General features: G+C 32.2%; 2 protein-coding genes across 2 annotated transcripts in view; one reads left to right on the forward strand and one right to left on the reverse strand.

The window, feature by feature from the left end:
- Window positions 1-22,856, reverse strand: part of LOC143052175 (calpain-5-like) — a 151,596-nt gene that overhangs the window by 77,203 nt on the left and 51,537 nt on the right. The gene's annotated exons all lie outside the window — the stretch shown is intronic.
- On the forward strand, window positions 13,330-21,475 carry LOC143052170 (uncharacterized). Its single transcript, XM_076225127.1, has 7 exons — window positions 13,330-13,422; window positions 13,926-14,450; window positions 14,636-15,870; window positions 17,024-17,090; window positions 17,858-17,968; window positions 18,711-19,265; window positions 20,676-21,475. Exons 1-7 carry the CDS (start codon window positions 13,362-13,364, stop codon window positions 21,278-21,280), a joined length of 3,159 nt encoding a protein of 1,052 aa, XP_076081242.1. The 5' UTR covers window positions 13,330-13,361; the 3' UTR covers window positions 21,281-21,475.

Raw genomic sequence — 22,856 nt, forward strand, 5'->3', positions numbered from 1 at the left:
TCTAAGGGACATAACTTACCCAATATTTCTTTTACCTTTACATGTGAATAAAACTCACTTGAATAAGTATCCTACAAATTTACTTCTATAAGGATATTAAAATTTACTTCTTCAAGTAACTAAAACATCCTTGTACACGTAGTTCCTCTGACTGCTAGCTCTATAGTGTCATCAATTGATTTAACACTTCTCTGATTGGAAGTAGTGTTGACTGCACTGAAGACACTTCACATCCACGAAAGCATTTTCTTCTAGATGAAACTACAAAATATTGTGCAGGAAAGGCTATTCATATTCCTGTATTATTTATAAAGTAAACAAAGAAGAAAATACGTCTACAATACATGATTTTTATGCTCAGTGAACCATAACAATCAAAAGTACCTTGAACCTAATCTTTAACATGAAACCTGACAGAATGAGATGAACAAATACATGCACCGGCTGTTAAACATAAATGTCAATGGCACATGAAAAGCTAGTTCTATAGACATACTTTGAAGTAATATGTATATATATACATTTTATAATATGACATGAAAAAATGAAGTATAATAGAACAATACAAAGTTTTTCAAAAATATTTTTTTAGTTTTTGGAAACTATAATTTAAATATTGTGTTTAAGAGGATTACCAAGGTATGAAGGAATGAGCACCTGCATGGCAGAGTCTGTCAGCAGAGGAAAAACTTTGTTACAAATAAAAAGCCACGAACCAGACTCAGACAACAGGCAAACCCAAAGCAGCGAAACAACTGTTTAAGAAAATTGTTAGCCGGGTATATAGACTCACTGTACTTTTGTTAAGCCAATTGAAAGAGTTTTGAATTGATTTTCCAAGTAATAACAACCTGGACTGGCTATAAAGCCCTTGTAATGTTGTTGCATAAGGTTAAGAAACTATTATGTAAATGTGTAATTATTATCTATCGATCGATACGATTGATCTATTGCATTTTTCTATCTATTTATCTAATTGGTATATCTATTGATCTACCAATCTATAGATATAGGAAGATGTGGTATGAGTGCCAATGAGACAACTCACCATCCAAATAACAATTTCTAAAAGTAAACCATTATAGGTAAATGTACGGCCTTTAACACGGCGGCTTGGCTCACACCGAACAACACGCTGTAAAGGGCCCCAAAATTACTAGTGTAAAACCATTCAAACGGGAAAACCAACGGTCTAATCTATCTATCTATTGATCATACTAAATAAGATTGGAATTATTTGGAAATCATTCTCAACTTATGCCTGGGCATACTTATAGTTTCAAATTTACAATAGATATAGGAAGATGTGATGTGAGTGCCAATGAGACAACTCTCCATCCAAATAACAATTTATTTATGTAAACCATTATAGGTCAATGTATAGCACACAACAAGTGCCAACCACTTAAACTAAAGTCTCCTGACTTGGGACAGATACCATAGTATATGTGCAGTGATGTTGAAACATATTTCCTGGATATAACTAGTATAATTTTTAACATTGCAGATAGTTGAAATTGGAGGGTACAACGTAGATGTTGTTATCATGGGCATTGATAAAGAAAATGGGCAACAGCTTTTCTTTGGAGAAAAACAAAAATTTTCTTTAACGCCCGTCCTAAAATAATGGAGGAGTTGTATTCAAATCATTCTTTTGGTAAATATACTGTAATAGTGCCTAACTTTCATGTTTCTACTTAATTTGCAAATTTAACTATTGCTTTCCAAAAATCCAATACATTATTGTTTTAGTATTCATTCACAGGACATGTACAATAATTTTCTGAACAAATGTCTACTCTTTATTTGTGCTTAGGAGAGAGTTGCAGTATATTCAAAAATTTGAAGTCATAGGAATATTAACCAATATCAATAGAAAGTTCAATGTTTCATTGTTGTGCTAATTTTATGTTAAAAAAAAATAAATTTTAAGTTTGTTTGTATACATTTGAGTATGATACTCGACATTGCTTAAAGGATGTACTTAGGTGAGGTTAGGTGAAAATTAATAAATTAATTATATAAAATTGACTTTAAGCCGGTGGAGCATTCGTTAAGGATGGAAATAAGCTAAAAAATATTGATAGGTCATTGACCTCCTTTTCGAGAAATTTGAGATTTAAAATATGGCGGGAAAAGGCTGACTTGAACTTTTACCTTATATTTGCATTGGTATTAATTGGGTCTCAAATCAACAGAAAGAAAATTAAGAATCTTCTTACATTTTGGTCAATGACCTTTCATGAGCTATTAAGTCTTATATGAAAAAATAAATGGGTGTTATGGGGCAAAATATTTTACAATGTATTGTATGGAAAAACATCAAGGAGTCCGAACATTTGACACAAATTCCAAAACCTCACCCAAGTACATCCTTAACGTTTTTTTGCATGACAAAAAAACTCTTTATTACATAATTGACTTTTGATGTAAGTTAAGGGGGTTCGCAGGTATAAATCTTTTTTTTTTTAATATAAGATTTAGCTACCGTATATTTTTCAATAAATCAGTTTTATCATATACCAGATAATAATCAAATTAAAAAAAATGGGATCACCGTTCTATTAAGCTCACAATCTGCCTCCGAAAGAAGCATATAAATTTGTAAATGTCCTTTTTTCTATTGAACTAATTGGAGAAATAGAGGTAATATTGAAAATAAAAAAAAATGTGCACCAAAGGGAGATAATTTGGAGCTTTATCAATGATATTAATATTTAAAAAGTCATCTGGGACTAAACCGAATCGATTTTTTGGGGTTATTTATTTTAACCATATCATAAAGTAATAACTAATAGTGTAACAAATAAAATTTGTAATGAAAAAACAAATATTTATTTTTGGCTGAAAAAGCATACGTTTCTGAATGTGTCACTACTATAAATGTCAGGTGAGCTAACCTATGGCCAGGTGCGCTAAAAATGGGAGGATCATGAAAACTGGAAGGTGAAATGACACATATACAATCAAATTATGAATACATAATACAATTATGAGCGACCAGCTTGTACTATAATTTTCAATGTTCAGTGGACAATAAAAATTGGTTAAAAATCTAATTTGTCATTAAATTTAGAGAAGTATTTGGGTATCCTACATGATAAATTACTGTAAAAAATTTGTTTAAAAAATGTTAATGATAAATATCAAACTCCATGTTATGCTTGTTGTACGAATGACGATAAAAAATTAAGGCTTATTTCATGATTTGAAGCTTATAGTAGCAAAAACAAAGGTTTGATGCTTGACAATAAAAAGCACTATTACCCTCTTATTTTCTTAAGTTTCAAGTTGATCAGATTTTAAGATCATCATAAACAAGGGCATACAAACGAAAAGCATTTCACATACCAATAATTCTTCATCACAAGGTATGGAAGAACATACTAAAGTATCGACATTTATCCAAAAGTCACATATTTCCATTTAATGTATATTAGCCAATAAATGTATCACGATGACAACGTCTAAATTATAAATAGCAAAATTTACATATTTTAAATTAATAGTAAGAGTACTTGGACATGAAAAAATAGTCTGGACAGTTCTTTTCTCATTATTTTGATATGTCACTTCTTCTATCTTGACATCTTCAGCTACCACAGGTGTCACCCGAACATACTTGGTTTTAGTATGTGTCCCATCAAATACAGTTCTCTTCACTTTTGGCGGTTTTCTTTTAAAATGATTTTTTTTCATCTGAAAGAATAACAAGAGTGGTGGTTGTTGTCTGTTAATCAATGTTGATATGATTCATAGATGTTTCTCGTTTTGTAAATAGATTAGACCGTTGTTTTTTTTCTGTTTTAATTGTGTTAAGATTTGTCATGTTTGGACCCTTTATATCTTAATGTTTGGTGTGAGCTCAGGGTTTGTGTTGAATGCCTTACTTTGACCTATAATTGTTTACTTTTTATACATTGTGACTTGGATTGAGAGTTGTCTCATTGGCACTCATACCACATTGTTCCATATCTTCTTACTTATATTTTGTATGCTACACTCCTTTCAAATACAGTGTATTTTGAAGCTCTCAAGGGACACAGTTCATGAGACCAAATAAAAACATATTTGTGGTTCTAATAACATACTTTTAAAAAGGAGGGTCGAATGGTCTACATTTTTTTCATTTAAACAAAAAAATAACTTTTGGATTGTCAAAATCTGAATTTATTTCGGTATTATACACGCCACTACCAGAAGTCTACCATTTTTACATGTGTTTGGTTGTAAAATAAACAGTCTTGTTATGTTTAAGTTGATTTTTTTTGCATTCTGTTACCATATATTTACTTTTAGCCATAGCAGAAAACTTCTGCTGGAAATTCAAATAACAGAAATCAATGAATTTAATTATTTGAATTTAAAGTCCTGAAGATTTGATCGTCTAAAAAATATTTTCCAAGAATGAAAAAAAAAAGTTTTAGGGTCGGGGACAGCATAGACAGGTTTATACTAGGGTCGGTCGGAAAACTGGAACCACACATATTTTTATTTGGCTGGAGTTCAGATTTAGGGAAATGGAAAAAGGCTATAAAATTCATAGCATAATGACTGCATGTTTGTTTTTTACAATAGCATATATGACATGAATATTCATATTATAAACTATGATTTAGTGGTCTGACAGAAACTGTTTCTAATATCCTCGAATGCAAGAATCGATGGGTCACTGTGAAAACTGTCTAAATATGAGAAACTAATAGGTTGCAGGTTGATGAAACTTGCATAAATGAAGAGATAAATGAACCTGGTGCCTGCAGGCGCAGCCTTATACGACCTTCCTTTAGTGGTATTTAACTCTCTGGTAAACATTTATAGAGATCCATTCACTAAAACTAAAGTTATTGTCCGGAAACTAAATGTGTCTTAGGAAGACGCAGACGACGACATGATAGCATATAAGATTGTATAAAAATGAACAAATTGTTACATATATAATGCCAAGGCCGTTAGTCAGCACCAGAAGCAAGAAAGCAGCGCATATAGTGTAACAGGAGACAGTTTGACCTCCGTATTTTTCTAGGTATAAAATATATTTCTTTTATTATCTGTGTGTTTTATTTGTTAAAGTCAGCTATAATGTTAACTCAGCCTCTAAAGCTACAGATATTTCTACATTGTATAATGTTGTAATGCCGAGTTCATTTGTATCGTGTGTCTAAAATAACAATACCGTGAATACACGTGTCTACTCCTCGAACCAACCTTTACCTATAAGTACACCGACAAATCAATACTTGACATTGACCTCAATATCCCTAAGTTAACTACAAATTGAAACACCTGTAATCGGACAATTATATTAAATCAAGCGTAATTGATCTTATGGCTCGGAAATATTTAATTCCCGAAACACAAGTCTACTTGATATTTCCGACTATAAATTGTATAAAACCGTCTGTTAACCTCGTGTAAAGGTTCGAACCACTGGGCCCTGAGTCTCCTTGGCTGAAGAGATCGAGATAAGTAAGTTTATATAATTTAATAAGGTCTCTCAAAATATCAACAGATGTAAATAATATTGCAATAACAATACAAAGTATCAAAGTCACATAAAATATTACATTGTATAATAATGTAAAAGCTCTTATCAAAAATGTAAAATGAATATTAAGTTTCGGCTTCTAAACAAATGGAATTTTACCGTAAATACCCTAAACCTTTATCGTAATCTCATTAAATATTTAATTCAAACCCCCCAAAATATAAAACCTACTTTACTCAATTCTGACTACAACACGCTGTGGAATTAGACTAACACAGGACAAAATAAAGCAACGAAGAATCACCTTGAGAAATAAAGCATATCGGTTTTATTCAAGACATCGGGTTATAATACACCCGTAAGCCCTTAATAATAAAGATAAACAACGGTGGTTTTGACTAACACAGGACAAAATAAAGCAACGAAGAATCACCTTGAGAAATAAAGCATATCGGTTTTATTCAAGACATCGGGTTATAATACACCCGTAAGCCCTTAATAATAAAGATAAACAACGGTGGTTTTATTCAAACCAAATGACGATTATGTCTTATACAGACCTTGGCTTATACGATAAAGCGCCCGAATGAATAAAAAATCTACTTTATATACTAATTACAGGTGAAGAAATAACAACTTTAACCAACCGCGTACTTCGATACAAACTTGTATATAAAGGTGCACTCGAATATATTTTAATCTAAACAACTATTGATTACTACCGAGAAGAAAAGAAAAGCTTTTAATCATTTATCTTATGTAAAACACCGAGAACCCTTACTGATTAACCAATAGAAATTGACTACACTTTTTAGTCTACCCTGGATACGAACATGTAAGCAAAATAATAACAATGAAAATGAAGTGTAAATTGAAATGAGCCATCCTACATATAATTTTAAATATATAAAAACCGATTCCGCTACAATAGTTTGGACGGGTAAATATCTACTTGTTTGATATGGGACTATCTCTGACGTCCCATGGCCTAATCTTTTCTGTCAAAACAGACGTTGGACGTCAGAGTAATCTTGTAGTAATCATATCCATAAAATTTTAGGCAAAAATCTGTATACTTTGAAACCACTTTTCATTGTTTACAAGATAATTGAAAGTCCAAGACTATGGTCACATGTTTGTAATAACTTTTAAAGCTCAGTAGAGCTATATGTTCAGGCTTATTTTCTAAACCTGATATTTTTATTAGTATGTATTTGTATGTTTTGTTTAACGACATGCTGTGCCGAATCATTTATTTTTATCTCATATCCGGCATGCGCCAGAAGGTAACCATGAACCAGTGTTACAAAAAGAAAGAAACAGAAGAAGGTCTCATCTTATAGTATATTCTGTATTCTTTGACTTAGTGTTGTATCAAAATAGACATGGTTAATAAAATGATTGTTGTTTGGTGCTGCTGCAGTCGGTAATCACCTTACTTTCAAGCGCATCGCTGAAGATATTTTGAATCCGTAACCGGAATCAGACCCGTTAAAATCCGGGTAAGGGTTTTTAGAACGTAGTCCAGTTGTAAAAATAATGTTCGCCAAATGGCGACCAACACTTAGTTTTTAGTAGCTTAGAGACTTTAAGATCGCCAAGTCGGCTTTTTAGTGAACTCAAGGATTATATAACGTGCCTCGAGATATTTTTAAATTACGTGAATTTAAGACAACTATCCGACTATGAATTTAAGACAACTATCCGACTTTAAGTTATAGTCATTCACTTCATCATGTTCATAAGTTGAAACAAGTAAATAATATAGTATTACAATACTTGTTCATCTCAAAGCCCGGAGTTGAATATAAGTTCGAAAATGTGTGGAAATTTCCCAAATCTCAAAATCAGGGGAGGCGACATAGGTCCGATTAAGACGAAATGTTCATGAAATTTGGAGCCGCCTTCCTTTGTACTATATATTAAGGAGTTTTAATGCAAGTTTGCTTTTGTGTTTTCAGGGTATAATTCAAATTCATAAACCTACTGTGATTTCTTTTCAATATGGATGCCAAAATACGCCGATGATGCTGATACCAACTGTGTGACTTTGATTGGTCAATTATTATTATCTATGTTCTATTATTCCTATAGTTAAACCCGATACCATATGGTAACATGATATACCATGTCCACAGTTGAACAGCATAACCCCTACAGTACCTAACACCTATTGAAAATGAAAACCTCAGTTGCATCGGGTGGAAAAACATATTCAATCTAGGAATTTTGTATCCTTGTTTCAAGCATATCCAATCAAAAATTCGATACAAACTGTGTTTAAACTAGGTAGCAATAATTTATAGAAGTTACGTATTACCCGGCATATTCCACGTATTTCTAACAGTATCATAACCATGTTCACTGTAATACTATCGTAATAGTTATCAAAGGTAACAGGGGTATAATTTGTTACGCGAGATGCGCGTTTTGTCTACATAAGACTCGTTAGTGACGCTCAGGTCAAAATAGTTTAAAAGCTGGTTTTAATAATATGCAATAAAAAAATGTCTGTTCCAAGTCAGGAATATGGCGCTTGTTTTTAAATTGGTTTGGTGTGTTTGAGCTCTTGATGTGCCATCTGATTACGGACTAACCGTTTTGATTTTCATTTAGTATTTTTGTTATGTATTTTCTATTACTATCAAATAATCTTTTATGCCAGCTTACATAATATGTCATACACAACATTTTAGCTTGAATTTTGTATTTGATTCTATTTACTTTAGATATTTACCAGTACAAGTTTTAGATTTTATGTCACGGTACACTTGACCAACCAAGTCAGCATAGCTGGACACCATAAATACGTAGCTTTGGTTTGTTGCTATTCTATTGAGCTGGGTCTTATCAACGGTATTTCCTACACCCACTGCGTACACAATTACTCCAAGCTGATGACCGTCAGTAAAAAACATCAAATGTTCAATGAGAAGACACGGGCTCCATTTACGTTTTGAAATATGCTATTTCTTGCGAAAGCCAGGGTCATTTCAAAATCTTGCCCGTAAAAAATTGAAAACAACACGTTTAATAATTTCTTGCGTTCGAAGCGCTTTACTCGATTTACCTTCATAAGGAACCCTCAAAGCCAAACATTTGAAATCCAAGGATGTATAAGTACTGAAACCGTTGAACAGCTATATGTTAAAAATACCTAAAATATATAGCCAAATCCATCTAAAGCCAACTTTGCCTGTGGGTGTTGAAACCTTAGTTTCTTAATAATTTCAAAATTTATAAACGGACAATTTAAGTAAAGTTTGTTAAATCATGCCAGCACCTATGTACTGACTACTGAGCTGATGATACCCTCGGGGACTGATAGTCCCCCAGCAGAGGTATCGACACAGTGGTGTAAAAAAATGAAAACATCACGTTTGATAATCTCTTGCGTCCGAAGCGCTTTTCTGGGTTTGCCTTCATAAGGAACGCTCAAAGCCAAACATTTGAAATCCGAAGATGGATAAGTACTGAAACCGTTGAAGAGCTATTTGTCAAAAATACCTAAAATAAATAGCCAAATCCATCTAAAGCCATCCAAATATAGCCATAGTTTATGTTGTCTGCATTGGATTTAATACTAGATTTATCATTACATCATTTAAAAAGGAAACCATTTCCTATGAATTCGGCAAGTGCAATGATTTTTTTCTGCGCTATTTCCTATTACAAAATCATCCACGAATTGTTTGACAAAATCTAAATTCTTTTGGAAGTTATTGACACCTACACTCTTTGATTCTTCAATTATAAATCTTATATCTGCTGGTAAACATAATATAATTCTGTTATAAACAATCGGATAATAATAAAGCCTCCTTTGTAAATAAATTTCTAATCAATACCGGGTATGTACTGGAGTCGCTGCATGCATCGTGTACTGAAGAGTAACTGTTGAATATTTTTTCCAAAATTATGTTAATTTTGACTGGGAGAAAGTTCTTGTATTAGTGTAATGTTAAGGATTTATATGTTTGGATTTTCCCTGTAAAATAGGTTTTATAAGAGTTCAAACAATATGCAAAATGAAAGCGGCTGCACGACAGATGTTAAAATTGCGTACAAGCTACAGCTCAACAGCATCAAGCTCCAGAAAAACAGTGTAAAATATTGACGATACTGTTACTGTTAGGTTAATATTAAATTACATAAACACTATTAGGCTGCAGATTTGGTATAAATTAATTCCCTGTAATAAAAGCGAAGAACACTTTGACAAACGTTTTCTACAGAAAGTCTGATAGAAAGACGTAGTCAACGAATTAAGACTTGATTTATACGTTGATAATTCAGATAAACATTACGCAGGTAAAAACTCTCCAATTCCCTTGTCAATGACAAACTCGATAGTTTGTCAGCTTGCAGTACAACAATTTTACTTAGATAATAGTATTTCATATATCTTTTAAGGTTCTTCTTCTGATTTACATGTATAATGTAGTCCAAATAACACGTGAATATCAAAATGGGGTGCTAATATATTAAGAAGAAATGCATACCTTCGGCCGTAATAGCTCATGATAGAAATATTGGTAGAACAAACACTAATATCATTTTGACAACTGACCTAAAAAAAACATTAATTACAAAATAAATAAAAAAATCATTTAATATGTACAAGTTTATTACGGTTGGTCGTCCATTTTGTTTTTCTAAACTAAAATATTAAATGTACAGAAACTTGTTACACAGTTACTAGTGATTATAAAATAAAGAAGATGTGGTATAATTGCTTATCAAACAACTATCCACAAAAGATGTAATGACCAATAAAATAACTACTTATGTCACCGTATGGCCTTTAACAATGAACAATACACTTGTTCGAAAACTTGCTATTTCTGATACTTTATGTGTCGGGCCTATTTAGATGGACTACAAAGTATGTTTGATAGGTCCGATACAATCATAAAGTATCAGAAATAGCAAACTGTATATCATTAGATGAAAAAACAAGAATGTGTCCAAAGTACACGGATGCCCCACTGGCACTATCATTTTTCATGTTCAATGGACCGTGAAATTGGGTAAAAAATCTAATTTTGCATTAAAATTATAAAGATCTTATCTTATGGAACATGTGTACTAAGTTTCAAGTTGATTGGACTTCAACTTCATCAAAAACTACCTTGACCAAAAAATTTAACCTGAAACTCCCACTTTCATTTATTATGTTCAGTGGACCGTGTAATTTGGGTCAAAAGACTAATTTGGCTTTAAAATTAAAAAAGATCATATCATAAGCAACAAGTGTACTAAGTTCCAAGTTGATTGGACTTCAGCTTCATCAAAAACTACCTTGACCAAAAACTTTAACCTGAAACTCCCACTTTCATTTTCTATGTTCAGTGGACCGTGTAATTGGGGTCAAAAGTCTAATATGGCTTTAAAATTAGAAAGATCATATCATAAGCAACAAGTGTACTAAGTTTCAAATTGATTGGACTTCAGCTTCATCAAAAACTACCTTGACCAAAAACTTCAACCTGAACGGACGGACGGACGCACAGACGAACGGAAGCACAGACCAGAAAACATAATGCCCCTCTACTATCGTAGGTGGGGCATACAAATAAGATTAAGTAATATGCCGTATATATACGGTGCGGCAAAAGTTTTGCTAATGTCGATCGTCCTAACATATCTTTAACACTTATGGAGAATAAAGTTTGGGTCAGGAGCATGGTCATCCCATGGTGTCCTCTGACCAGCCATTAAAACAACCCCGAAAAAGCGGGTGCACACATTCGCGGTCACGCTCGTTGTTCTCAATTTGTACGCTAAATTCAATGTATTTTGTAGACAGTCTGCACCGGTCTCTTCTCGATAATTATCCATGCAACCACTCATTTAAAAGGTGCGAAGGTTACCTTTAGCGAGCCCAACTTTCTGTCCCTATCCAATTTATCCTTTCTGATGATATTCACAATTTCCTGCTCTTCTTGTTAGACAATCCCCCACCACAGAATCTACAAGTTGTACTATGATTTGTCATGATATATTTGCCACTGTTGTCAACCATACGATTAGCTATCAAATACTTTGAAAGTTTACATGGAAAACAATATGTTTGCACTAAACGATAACTCGTATAAAAATCGCAGATATACACGAGTAAAACATATATTTAAATCTTCTGATTATTTGAATAATATGAATGCGGCAATTGTTTGCATCTATCCTAAGTCAGGCGTCTCGTATACAGTAGTTGTCGTTTGTTGATGTGGTTCATATGTGATTTTATATAGATTATACCCATGTTTTTCTTATTTGAAGGGTTTTACACTTGTAATTTTGGAGTCCTTTTACGCTTGCTGTTCGTTGAAAAAAATACTCCGTGTTGAAGAACGTTATTTGATCTATAGTGGTTAACTTTTATAAAATGTGACTTGGATGGAGAGTTGTCTAATTGTGACTCAAACCACACCTTTGTATACATATTAAGAATATTACTGTTATTTAAAGTATGAAGAATATCAATATCTATTAGAAATAAATGCGGTATTATTTATAGTGAGATATTTGATTTACTTCGGTCGACAGTGTATTCAACAATCTTTAGTAAGTTAAGAAGATTAACGTCAATGAAATGTTTGAGGAATAATTATGATATAAACATTATCTTATTTACTTTATCTTTTGAAACGAGTCTATTCAAATTTTTATTTCTACGTAAAGTTTATCGGAACGTATTGGAAAAAAGGAAGTAACATGCAATTGGTTAAAAGCTTTGGATAATGTTGTATATCTTTACTCTAAAAACTATTTCAAGTGTATAAATACAAAGGTAAAATTTTAAATATTTAATTTTATTGGCAAATGTATACAAGTGAAATAATACTTTCAAACACATAGACATTCAAATCAATATTTTCAAGTGTTTATTCACGCTTATAAAGTAGTTTAAATGTCTTTATCTATGTAACGAAGTATGCTCAGCCAACCATATTTAACTTCCTGTATTCTAAAGTTGTACCTGAAGTGATTGATCAATTTGTATGTCAGATTAAAAGCAGGTAAGTTGATGTTTATTTAACCTTTATCAGATTTATGTTTCGAATCTCACTGGTAGTTTTTTTGTTGCCGAAAATTGTGTCTGGTGTACAATTGTTTTATCATCAATTATAAATGATGAATTAATTTACACAAAGCAGTTAAAAATAAATATTGTAACACAGAATTGATCAATTTTAAAAAGAAAATGAAATCAATCAAAACTAGATTGTAAAGAAGCCGACAATCAGACAAGTTTAAACCCCAATGATAAACCCGAGGTCATCTATAAAAATGATATAAACTGTATGTCAAATTCTAAATCAACCTGCACTTATACAATATAGAATAAATTAGGGAAAGTTCTTTATAGAAAATGATTACACATATGTTTTAAAAAAAAAGCTCAAAATTGTACTTCTTTATTACTTTGTATTTAGTCCATCAGGTAAAAGTAAAAAAGAATAATTACAATAAAAAAGGTAAAACAGATCAATCTTTTCTATGAAATTGATTGACTTCTTAAAATCATTAAACTCTGACGTATATAAATTTGTTGAATGCCTCATATATATATATATATATATATATATAGAGAGAGAGAGAGATAGAAACAATGTCGCCTGTCTAGATTTTTGACGTATGTTTATTTTTTTTTTTTTTTTTTTTAAATTTCCCTTAAAATATTGGACACCAATATTTCAATTGTTGTAGCTATTTTTATATTAGAACTGTTAGAACTAATTATAGATTAAAATGTTGACGTACATGCTGCAGACTACATCATCATTCATTCCATTTTAGTCATTCTACATTTACAGTTTTATTGCTTGTATATTGCAGTTTTGGATTGTTTATCTTGTGTGAATTTCTTGAGATGGATACTGGTATCATTTTATTTGTCCTGAGTTTCCTACCAGCTGTTTTGACAACTACAGGTACATTTTTCACATACTCTTTTAAAATTTGTATGTACCATTTCCTGTGTCAACTACTTTATAAATAGATAAAGTTGATACCAAATCAATAATAAAACCATGTATGGGAGTAAATTTGGTCGGGTTGGTGTCTCTTTGACAAATCCCTTATTTCCATTCTCAATTTTACAAAAGCTGGCTTCCACATTCAGTCAAAACAAACAGAAAAAATACGTATGACGGTGAACGAACAACAGACTTCCTAAGAAATGAAAAATGACTATCCGAATACAGTTGCAAAGCAAATTCCGTTGACACGCGGATACATGGTTTCATTATTCCTTTAAAACCTGGCAATAAACACGGATTAAACCAATATACAATGTCGTTGAAATGTATTGATGTACCTGGCTCTATAATATTACCAGTTTATCAATTGAGTTGGTTAAAAACTGAAATGCAGAAATCATGAATAAAAAAATGTTAACTAATTAAAAAAAATGCAATTTTATCTTTCCATTCAGTAGTGACTGACGGTAACTGGAGTCCTTGGTCGAACATAACATCATGTTCAACAACATGTGGCGATGGATATATCATTATAAATCGTACTTGTGATAACCCGCCTCCTGTTAATGGTGGAAACAATTGTTTAGGTCAGTCTACTAATACAGTTTTGTGTAACGAAGGGAACTGTCCAAGTATCGATGGTAACTGGGGACTATGGGGAAATGTAAGTGCATGTTCTAAAACCTGTGGTAATGGCACAGTGACTAGAAATCGGTTATGTGACAGTCCTACGCCAGAAAACGGAGGTTTATTTTGTAATGGCTCAAACACCGATTCTTTAACCTGCAACGAAGGAGCATGTCCAACAGTTAATGGTAGCTGGGGAGCGTGGTTTAATTATAGTGATTGTTCTGTGAGCTGCGGAGGGGGAACCAAGTTTCGTCAGCGATTATGCGACAGCCCTTATCCACAATATGGAGGACTAGATTGTGAAGGCACTGCTATCGAATCCCGTCTGTGTAATGAAGATGATTGTCCAGGTAAGTTTTAATACTTGTGACGTTTTCATTTTTTCTGAGTTATTGGCAAAAATAGTTTTGGTTGAAGTTTGTTAACTAATTTTTAATTATGTTTCGACACATTTCTAAACAACAAAAGTAAGACTTTAATTTAAGTAAAACATTGTAAGAACTGATTATCTCTGATTTCTATTTTTTTAAATAAGGTATGGACAATAGAGGAAAAGAATTCATTCTCGGTTTTATGCCAAATGTAGGTAGACCAAACGTGCAACTTTTTATAACAACCGATAAAGATGAGGACGTTAACGTGAAAATAACAACACCATTGTTAAATTCGCTTTTTTCCAAATCAGTGATAAGTCGAAAAGGAACAGTTAAACAGATAGATATCGATGTCTCTATAATTGGTACGTCTGGATTAGAAAATAAAGGGATTCGTATTTTGGCTGATGATGATATAATAGTGTATGCAATCAACAAAGAACAATATTCTACTGATGCTTTTCTTGCTTTACCAATCGACACTTTAGGGCAGGAATACTATGTTTTATCGTGGTCTAGAATGTCAACTTTTATGATTATTGGAACGGATGATAAAACAAAAATAAGCATAACACTAGGAAAGCTAAGTCCTTCAATAGTTGTTGAAGGAAATCAATATGGCTCTGGGTCATCCTTTGATTTTCACCTTAACAAATACCAAACTTTAACAGTAACATCGAGTGGTGGTGATTTTACAGGGACTCACATATTTGCAGATAAATTTGTAACAGTTCTTGGGGGTAGTATTTGTGCAAATGTGGGTGCAGGTGCTTGTGATCATTTAGTACAGCAAATGCTTCCAATAGAAAAATGGGGAAAAGACTTCGTTACCATAGGTATGCCGGATTGTAGTTCTCCTGACACTTACAGGATAGTTGCTAGCCAACACAATACACTTGTAAATATATCCGGTCAAATACCTATACGGCTAACTAAATCAGGAGATTTTCATACGTTTAATTTGCAAGATCAAACATCGAATACAGTTTCAGCAGATAAACCAATATCCCTTGCTTTGTTTGCAAATGGTGGATGTAGAGGGAAATTAGGAGATCCAGCGATGATACTTATTCCACCAATCCAACAGTTTTCATCCGACTATACATTTTCTACGATAACAGTCGATGGTAAAGATTTAATCAATTCACTAGCCCTTGTTATTGCAGAGACGTATATATCCGGGCTACTTCTTGACGGTCAAAAATTACCTACAACGAAATGGTATGCAGTCGAAGGACGACACGATATCAAATATACGGAGCTTAGAATCTCTAGTGGAGCTCATTCTGTTCACCATGTAGATAAATCGGTTACATTTCTTGCCATATCAACAGGAATAGAAGAGTTCAACTCATACGGGTATCCTGCTGGACTCAATTTCAAATCTATGACAATGGTAACACTTAAATATAAAGTTTACAAAACGTTTAACGCATCAACAGGATATATCATAACGTAGTATGGGTTTTACAAAATAATGATAATTAGTAGTGATATAAGCATGAACTGATAGATAAATATATTCATAAGAAATGACCTGTCTGTTCTGTCTATTTCAAAAGAGCAATCTAAACTTTTTGTTACGATTACCCGAGTCTAACCCTTTTCAACAGCAATTAATGCAAAATTTTGAACACAAACACTAAATAGGCATCAGGTAACAGTCATGACAAATATATCTTTTATATAAGTAAACACCAGAATTCCTTTTCACAAATTGGTATATGTAACATAAAAACCATGATTTAAACGCTTTGATGTAAATCATTATTATAATGTACGGAGCAGAAAAATTCTAATTAGGAGTTCTTAGTGTTTTATAAGTGTACTTTTTTTTTTATCATAAAACGACTTTTTAATAATGTATTGTAATAACATGATTTTGCAGGCCTATTCATATTCACTTGAGGAGAAAGTCATTTTGACAAAAATAACTTATAATGGTTAATGTAAGGGACATATTGTGGGCATGTTGTATTATGTGTTATATTCCTTCGCTCATTAACGGTTTTAAATGCTCATGGAAAATAGACATAACATAGACAACCTTTGATGGTAAACATAATGCTTCTTAAGACTAACATGATCAATACATGTTATGATTGGACATGACAAAAGGTTAGAATGTGGTTTTATGTAGCCCTTACAATAAACAATATAACTTTCATCTTTCATGTTGAGAATTGTTGCATTTTATTCTGCAATCCATCAACAACGTGTCGACATTTGATTATATCTGTATAAAGCATTACAAACTAATAACAATTAAACAAATACACAAATAAATTTACAATATCTAAGCTATAGGTTACAAGTGAAATAAATATATTGAAAACACTGTTGACATAGACGATAATAGTGCATTGACGATGTAAGGATAAGGCTTAGAAAGGAGGAAAGGCGAGGCTCTGCCTTTCCCCCTTTCTAAGATCCCTGTAAAGACATTATAATTGTTATGACATAGAAATATGCGGTCAACGCATTTTGACTGCTCAAATAGAACGAGTGCAGTATAAAATGAGTTACAATGCAGTTGACTTTTTTTGCAGAACTGCAGTGATGATAATGCAGGAACCTCGACAAAGAATAGTGGTCAAGTTTGTGATCTTGGATTAGGTAATATTTATTTATAAGTCTGTTTATCCTGTTTGGTGACTTATTCTTTTATCAAGTCTTACAATTACTGGGATTCTTGATATCTACGGATAGGGATACTTTTTGTGTTGCAATTATTTTGAATTTTTCGAAAAACTATGGATTTTCTTATCCCAAGCATAGATATCTTAGCCGTATTTGGCACAACTTCTTGAAAATTTGGATCCTCAATGCTCTTCAACTTTCTATTTGTTTGGCTTTATAAGTATTTTGATATGAGCATCACGAATGAGTCTTGTGTAGACGAAACGCGCGTCTGGCGTACTAAATTATAATCCTGGTACCTTTGATAACTATTTACTGCAGTATGTTCCCAATTTGTGTAAACCTGAATATTGTAATGAAGTATTGAACGGTAAGATATGAAATGAAATTGAAGTATATTGGGAATCCCTAGAAACCTGGTAAAACAAACATAATCGAATTTTATTTTCTAAATACATTGTATTGTAAAGCGTCTCTTAAGAATCGTCAGTAGATGTATCACACGGTGTTCTAAATACATAGCGTTGACCGATGTTTGAACTCTTGTCAATTAATTTTCTTCGAATTGAAACATTTTATAGATTTTTTTTATTTAACTGACATATGAATAATCAGCGATATCTATGTGCAAGGAATGTGCAATTTTTAAGTGAACGAATATTGTGATTTTTGCCCTAAATTATAAATGAATATAAACATGTTAAAGCTATGATAATTTATATTGTGTTCTTTTGTGAATGTAGATCCCTGTAAAGACATTAATTGTTTGAACAACGGAACATGTGTACCCATTGGTTGGACTGGTTATAAATGTAGTTGTCCAGACCACTTTTCGGGACAAATCTGTGAGATAGGTATCGTAAAGTTACAATTAAAACATATTTATAATAAGAGATTAAATGGCTTATGAAACTTGTTTCTGGTATATTTATGAAAAAAAAAAATAATGATTTTAAAACGAACTTATTTGTTACTTTGAGCTCATACTACATGTGTAATGTTTATTGATTGAGTTTACCTGCATAAGAAATACAATTTAAAATAGAAAGAATAATTAGTTACCGATATTAGTATAAATATACATAGCAATAAAACACATTTTTGAAACTTGAATGAACGTAATAATAAAGCGAATACGTATTTGCAAACCTCTTATGTCAACAATTATAACTTGTGATTAAAATCTATACTCAGTTCAGTTGCAAATAAATGGAACATATATGATCTTTAAATCAATAGACTTACATGTAACCCACATCATTGAATTTAGCGATTCAAGATCTCGAATACATGTTGAAATGAGAAGAGAAACAGACACGTCATAGAGGTCAACCAATTTGTGAGGGTGACAAGAAAAACTGGCACCCCAAATTTTATGTGGCTTAATAAGAAAATCAAGGAACGGCATGCTAGATTCAAATGTTAAAATAGTATGTTTTAAAGAACTAGCTAAATCTTTCTAGAAAATAAAAGAAATATGTATAAATTGGTCGCAAATAAATAACAACATTGTCCTTAATGTCTGCAATTGAAATAACATTTTACAATGCGCCATGGTACACCATTTATAATTAACAGATATCCATCCAATTGTAGATTTATGTACACCATTTCCCAGTGATGTCGTTTTTGTTGTCGATAGTTCCAGAAGTATGGGGAAGGAATTTTTTGAAATGCAAAAGCAATATATAATAAATTTAACAAAATCCTGGATGATTGACGATAACCATTTTCAGATTGCAATTATATCCTTTTCAAACAATGCAAACGTTGAATACAATTTTGAATCCCTTAGTAACTCAACAGATCTACCAACAATCATTTCAAATCTTAAATATCAAGGCCACGTATCTCAGCTTCATTTAGGTATTAAAGAAGCTGGGAATTTACTGAAAAAGAGAGATCGCAAGGTTTCTTATACTAAGGTTAAAAAGTACCTCATAGTCATAGCTGATGGACTCACGACAACACCACAAGACTTAAAAGCAGTAGATATAGATGATGTAAAAACTCATGTGGTGGCTTTAGGGGAGGATGTGTCGCATTATTACCTAAGTAAAATAACAAAACAGATGGCAGACGTTTACCCGCCTATCAGTGATCGACTGTGGAATCGGATGCTGCTAGATCTCATACACCCTATTTGCAATGGTAAGATATTTCGTCAATGTTGATTATAACTGAACCAGTTTTTGACTCAATTGGGTAGGGATTTTTGTTAAAAAATAAAGCAGGACAAACGGCAGTTTCAAACCTGTTCCAGAATTGGCCAGTACAGAAGCACTATACGTCTTAAATCCTAACAAAAAAATGTTATCTGCTTCAAAGAAATGAATAGTCACATGACATAATTATGAATAAATGAAATATTCTCCATTGCATGTTAAAAAAAAATCAACTGATTAACCGCTACATAAATTCATTATAGATACCAGGACTAAATTTTGTACATACGCCAGACGCTACATCAGTGGACATGCCTTATTAAATAATAAAAAAGCTATATTTAATTGGTGTTGTGATTCAAGAATGTATACTCCAACACTGCATCAAGTGTAATACGTTATCTCCGTTTGAGACAGTTAAATTTAAAGCTTAAAACACGAGGCTTTTCGAGCTTTTTAGATATATATCATATAACTCTTGAGACTACAGTATTACCATTACACACAAAATACAGTAGAGGATGTTTTTCTGATAATTTTTAGACGACATCTAAAGAAAAGTAATCCTTCTGTTTCTAAGATCCACAGACAGTTCTGCTCTTTATATGTGATATCATCGGGAACAGGTGCATTTTTCACGACGTCACAATATGAAATACAAACTTTAAAAACAATTTGAAGCCACTATTAAATTTTGCCAGGAAAACGTTGTCTCTGGGGAGAAGAATAATCTTTCTCAAACCGATCGAGAGATGCAAATTAGAAAAGGATATATAACAATAAATAGAAGGGCAATGCGACAACAATCTTACCATACATGAAAACACAATGCATCTCGTAGTTAGTTTTTGGGTCCTCAATGCTTTTCATCTTTGTACTTGTTTTGCTTTATAACTATTTTGATCTGAGCGTCACCAATGAGTCTTTTGTAGCCGAACCGCGCGTCTGGCGTATTGAATTATAAGCCTGGTACCTTTGATAACTACTTGGACTAAAACAAAAAACATTTGTTTCTTTAAATGTTAGTTTAAAGTGAATTTTAAAAAATCTGAAATGAATGAAACAAATGATATTATTACTTTAGATAAAAACATGTCAATGAACTCGTGATTTATTTTATAAGATTTTAATAAAACGAAGGCAACTTTCCTGAGAAATATATAGTATATTATGATAAATATTGAGAGTTAATCAACAATTGAACCATAAGGTTATTCGTGTTATGAGGAAATAATTTTATTTTGAACGTAACGCGTCTTCTGATTGGCTGACAGTGTTTTGTCTATCAGCTCATATACATATTTTTGTTATTTAAAGGTGACGAAATTAACGTTGTTTACATATTTACTCTGTCCTTTTGGCCTAATGTATAATATTGTTAGTATATTTATTTCAGTTTGTCACGAATCAAATGAAACAGACGTGTTGATTGCAGTAGATGTTTCACGGGATATGGATACTACAGACTTAACAACCGTGATCCCTCCACTTATGATCAAACTGCTGAATATGATTGGCTTAGATAATGCTGATCTCCGATTATCGTTAGTAAACTTCGCCGATCAAGTTGATGTCAGATTCTTAAACCAGAGCTATTCAAATGAAACACAATCCCGTACAATACAGAGAATGTCTTATTTACCCCGCGAAAATACAAAAGTTTCAAATTTTAGTGACATACTTGGTCATGTGGTCAATTTATCGAACGATACAGACAATGGAGCTAGATTTTCTGCTAAAAAGATAATTTTATTTATTTCGGAATTCAAATTTGATATTGATGAAAAATCAAAAGATATAATTAGCAAACTAATGAGTGATTCCTTTGAGATTTTCACAATTGGTTTGAATTTAGAGGAGGAATCTTTTCAGAATATGTTGGACATTTCATCTTCATCCTTTCATGTCGGGACAGTTGGTGACATGTTTGCCAACCAGATTGACACTTTCATTGAAGCTTTTGTGAATCAACTATCATATGTCAAATGCACTGTCAATTAATCATTGGTTATTGTCAGGAACTCGTTTTGTGCCAATACGACTCATTTAAGTTCGGAATAATGCAAATGTTTAATTCTTATTATAATGAACATCAAGAATGATATTAGAAGTTTGTCATAAATACTTAAAAAGAAAAAATAGATGTAGTAATTTTTAATGAATAGTGTTATATTAATGCAATAACATGTAGTGTCATTTTACCATATTTAGACAGCAAATCCAGTTTCTCCAATTTATAGCTTTCAAAACATTTGAAAAAAATTATGTATACAATGGATTACAACGCTTGGTGGTTTTGCTGGGTTTTTTTTTTAATATACTAATGCAATAACACGTAGTGTCAATTGCAAACCCAGTTTCTCCCATTTAGCTTTCAAAACATTTGAAAAAATCTGTATACAACGGATTATGACTCTTGGTGGTTTTTCTGTTTTCTATGGTCATACTGTTAGAGAGATAGAGAGCACAGTTGCCATGCATATTTTCTTGTTAGTCTAAGTTGTTAGGAAGAATGCACAAAAAAAATGTGAAAAAAGTTGTGAACATGTTGACTTACGCTGTTTTATCTGTCAAAAGTCTTCAAGCGCTACTCTTTTTTTTTATTATTTCTGCACATATCCAATTTGCTATAGAATGTAAACACCCAATTGATGTCAAAAAAGAAATACACATTATTGTATGTTTATTGTCGGCTTTCCGACTTTTTTCTTGTTATGTTAGAAATGAAGATTTGTATATTGAAGAATGATGTTTTGATTGTTATTCGTTTGAACGTATATTTCAACCCAAGCTATTTATTTTCGCGACTTTCGCTTGTAGAATAATATCGAAAACAAAAATATTCGTAAATATAGGTAAAACTAGGAGTAATCCTTACTTTACTACATCAAATCTCGAAATATAATTACCATGGAATGGGCTAGAAAGGACTTAACGTGAAATAAAGTTTCCGCCAAAATAAGTTGGCTCGCAATGACTAGATAGTGCAGTTACACGTTTAGTAGTATTTATGAATGGAATTGTTCACATAGCTGGGATAGAAATCGAGAACATATAGTACATGGAGCAAAATGCATGTACAAATCGTGTTTGCAATACAAGCTCCTCGGCATGACCCAAACAGGTAAGAATAGAGATTACTCACGGTGAAGAAACTCTTATCATTAATGCACAAAAGAGTAGAATATTTAGCAATTGAAAAAGAACAACAACAATTTGATCCATGCCAATAAATGTTAAGGTATATGTGCTCTGTAAAAAAAGTTCTCAAAAAGGTTATTGCTGAACTAAAAACCTATTATTTAATCCAACATATCATCTGCGAAACATTAGATGAAAGAACTGATACTATTTTATAACTTTTCGATTTTGATGTTCTATTCTGTTTGATCAGGGCTACTTATTATGTCATGATATTTTATGTTATTTTAGCCGATACCAAACCGAAGGCTTTATGAACGTTTAGTTTACAACACTACATCGATTTTATAAAATATTTGAACCTTAAAATATAAAGCTTTACACCCGTCTCTATTTGCACGAGTTAAATCGAGATTTAAACAATAAATCATTATTG

Source organism: Mytilus galloprovincialis, chromosome 11 (genome assembly GCF_965363235.1).
Source record: "Mytilus galloprovincialis chromosome 11, xbMytGall1.hap1.1, whole genome shotgun sequence".
Taxonomy (NCBI): Eukaryota; Metazoa; Mollusca; class Bivalvia; order Mytilida; family Mytilidae; genus Mytilus; species Mytilus galloprovincialis.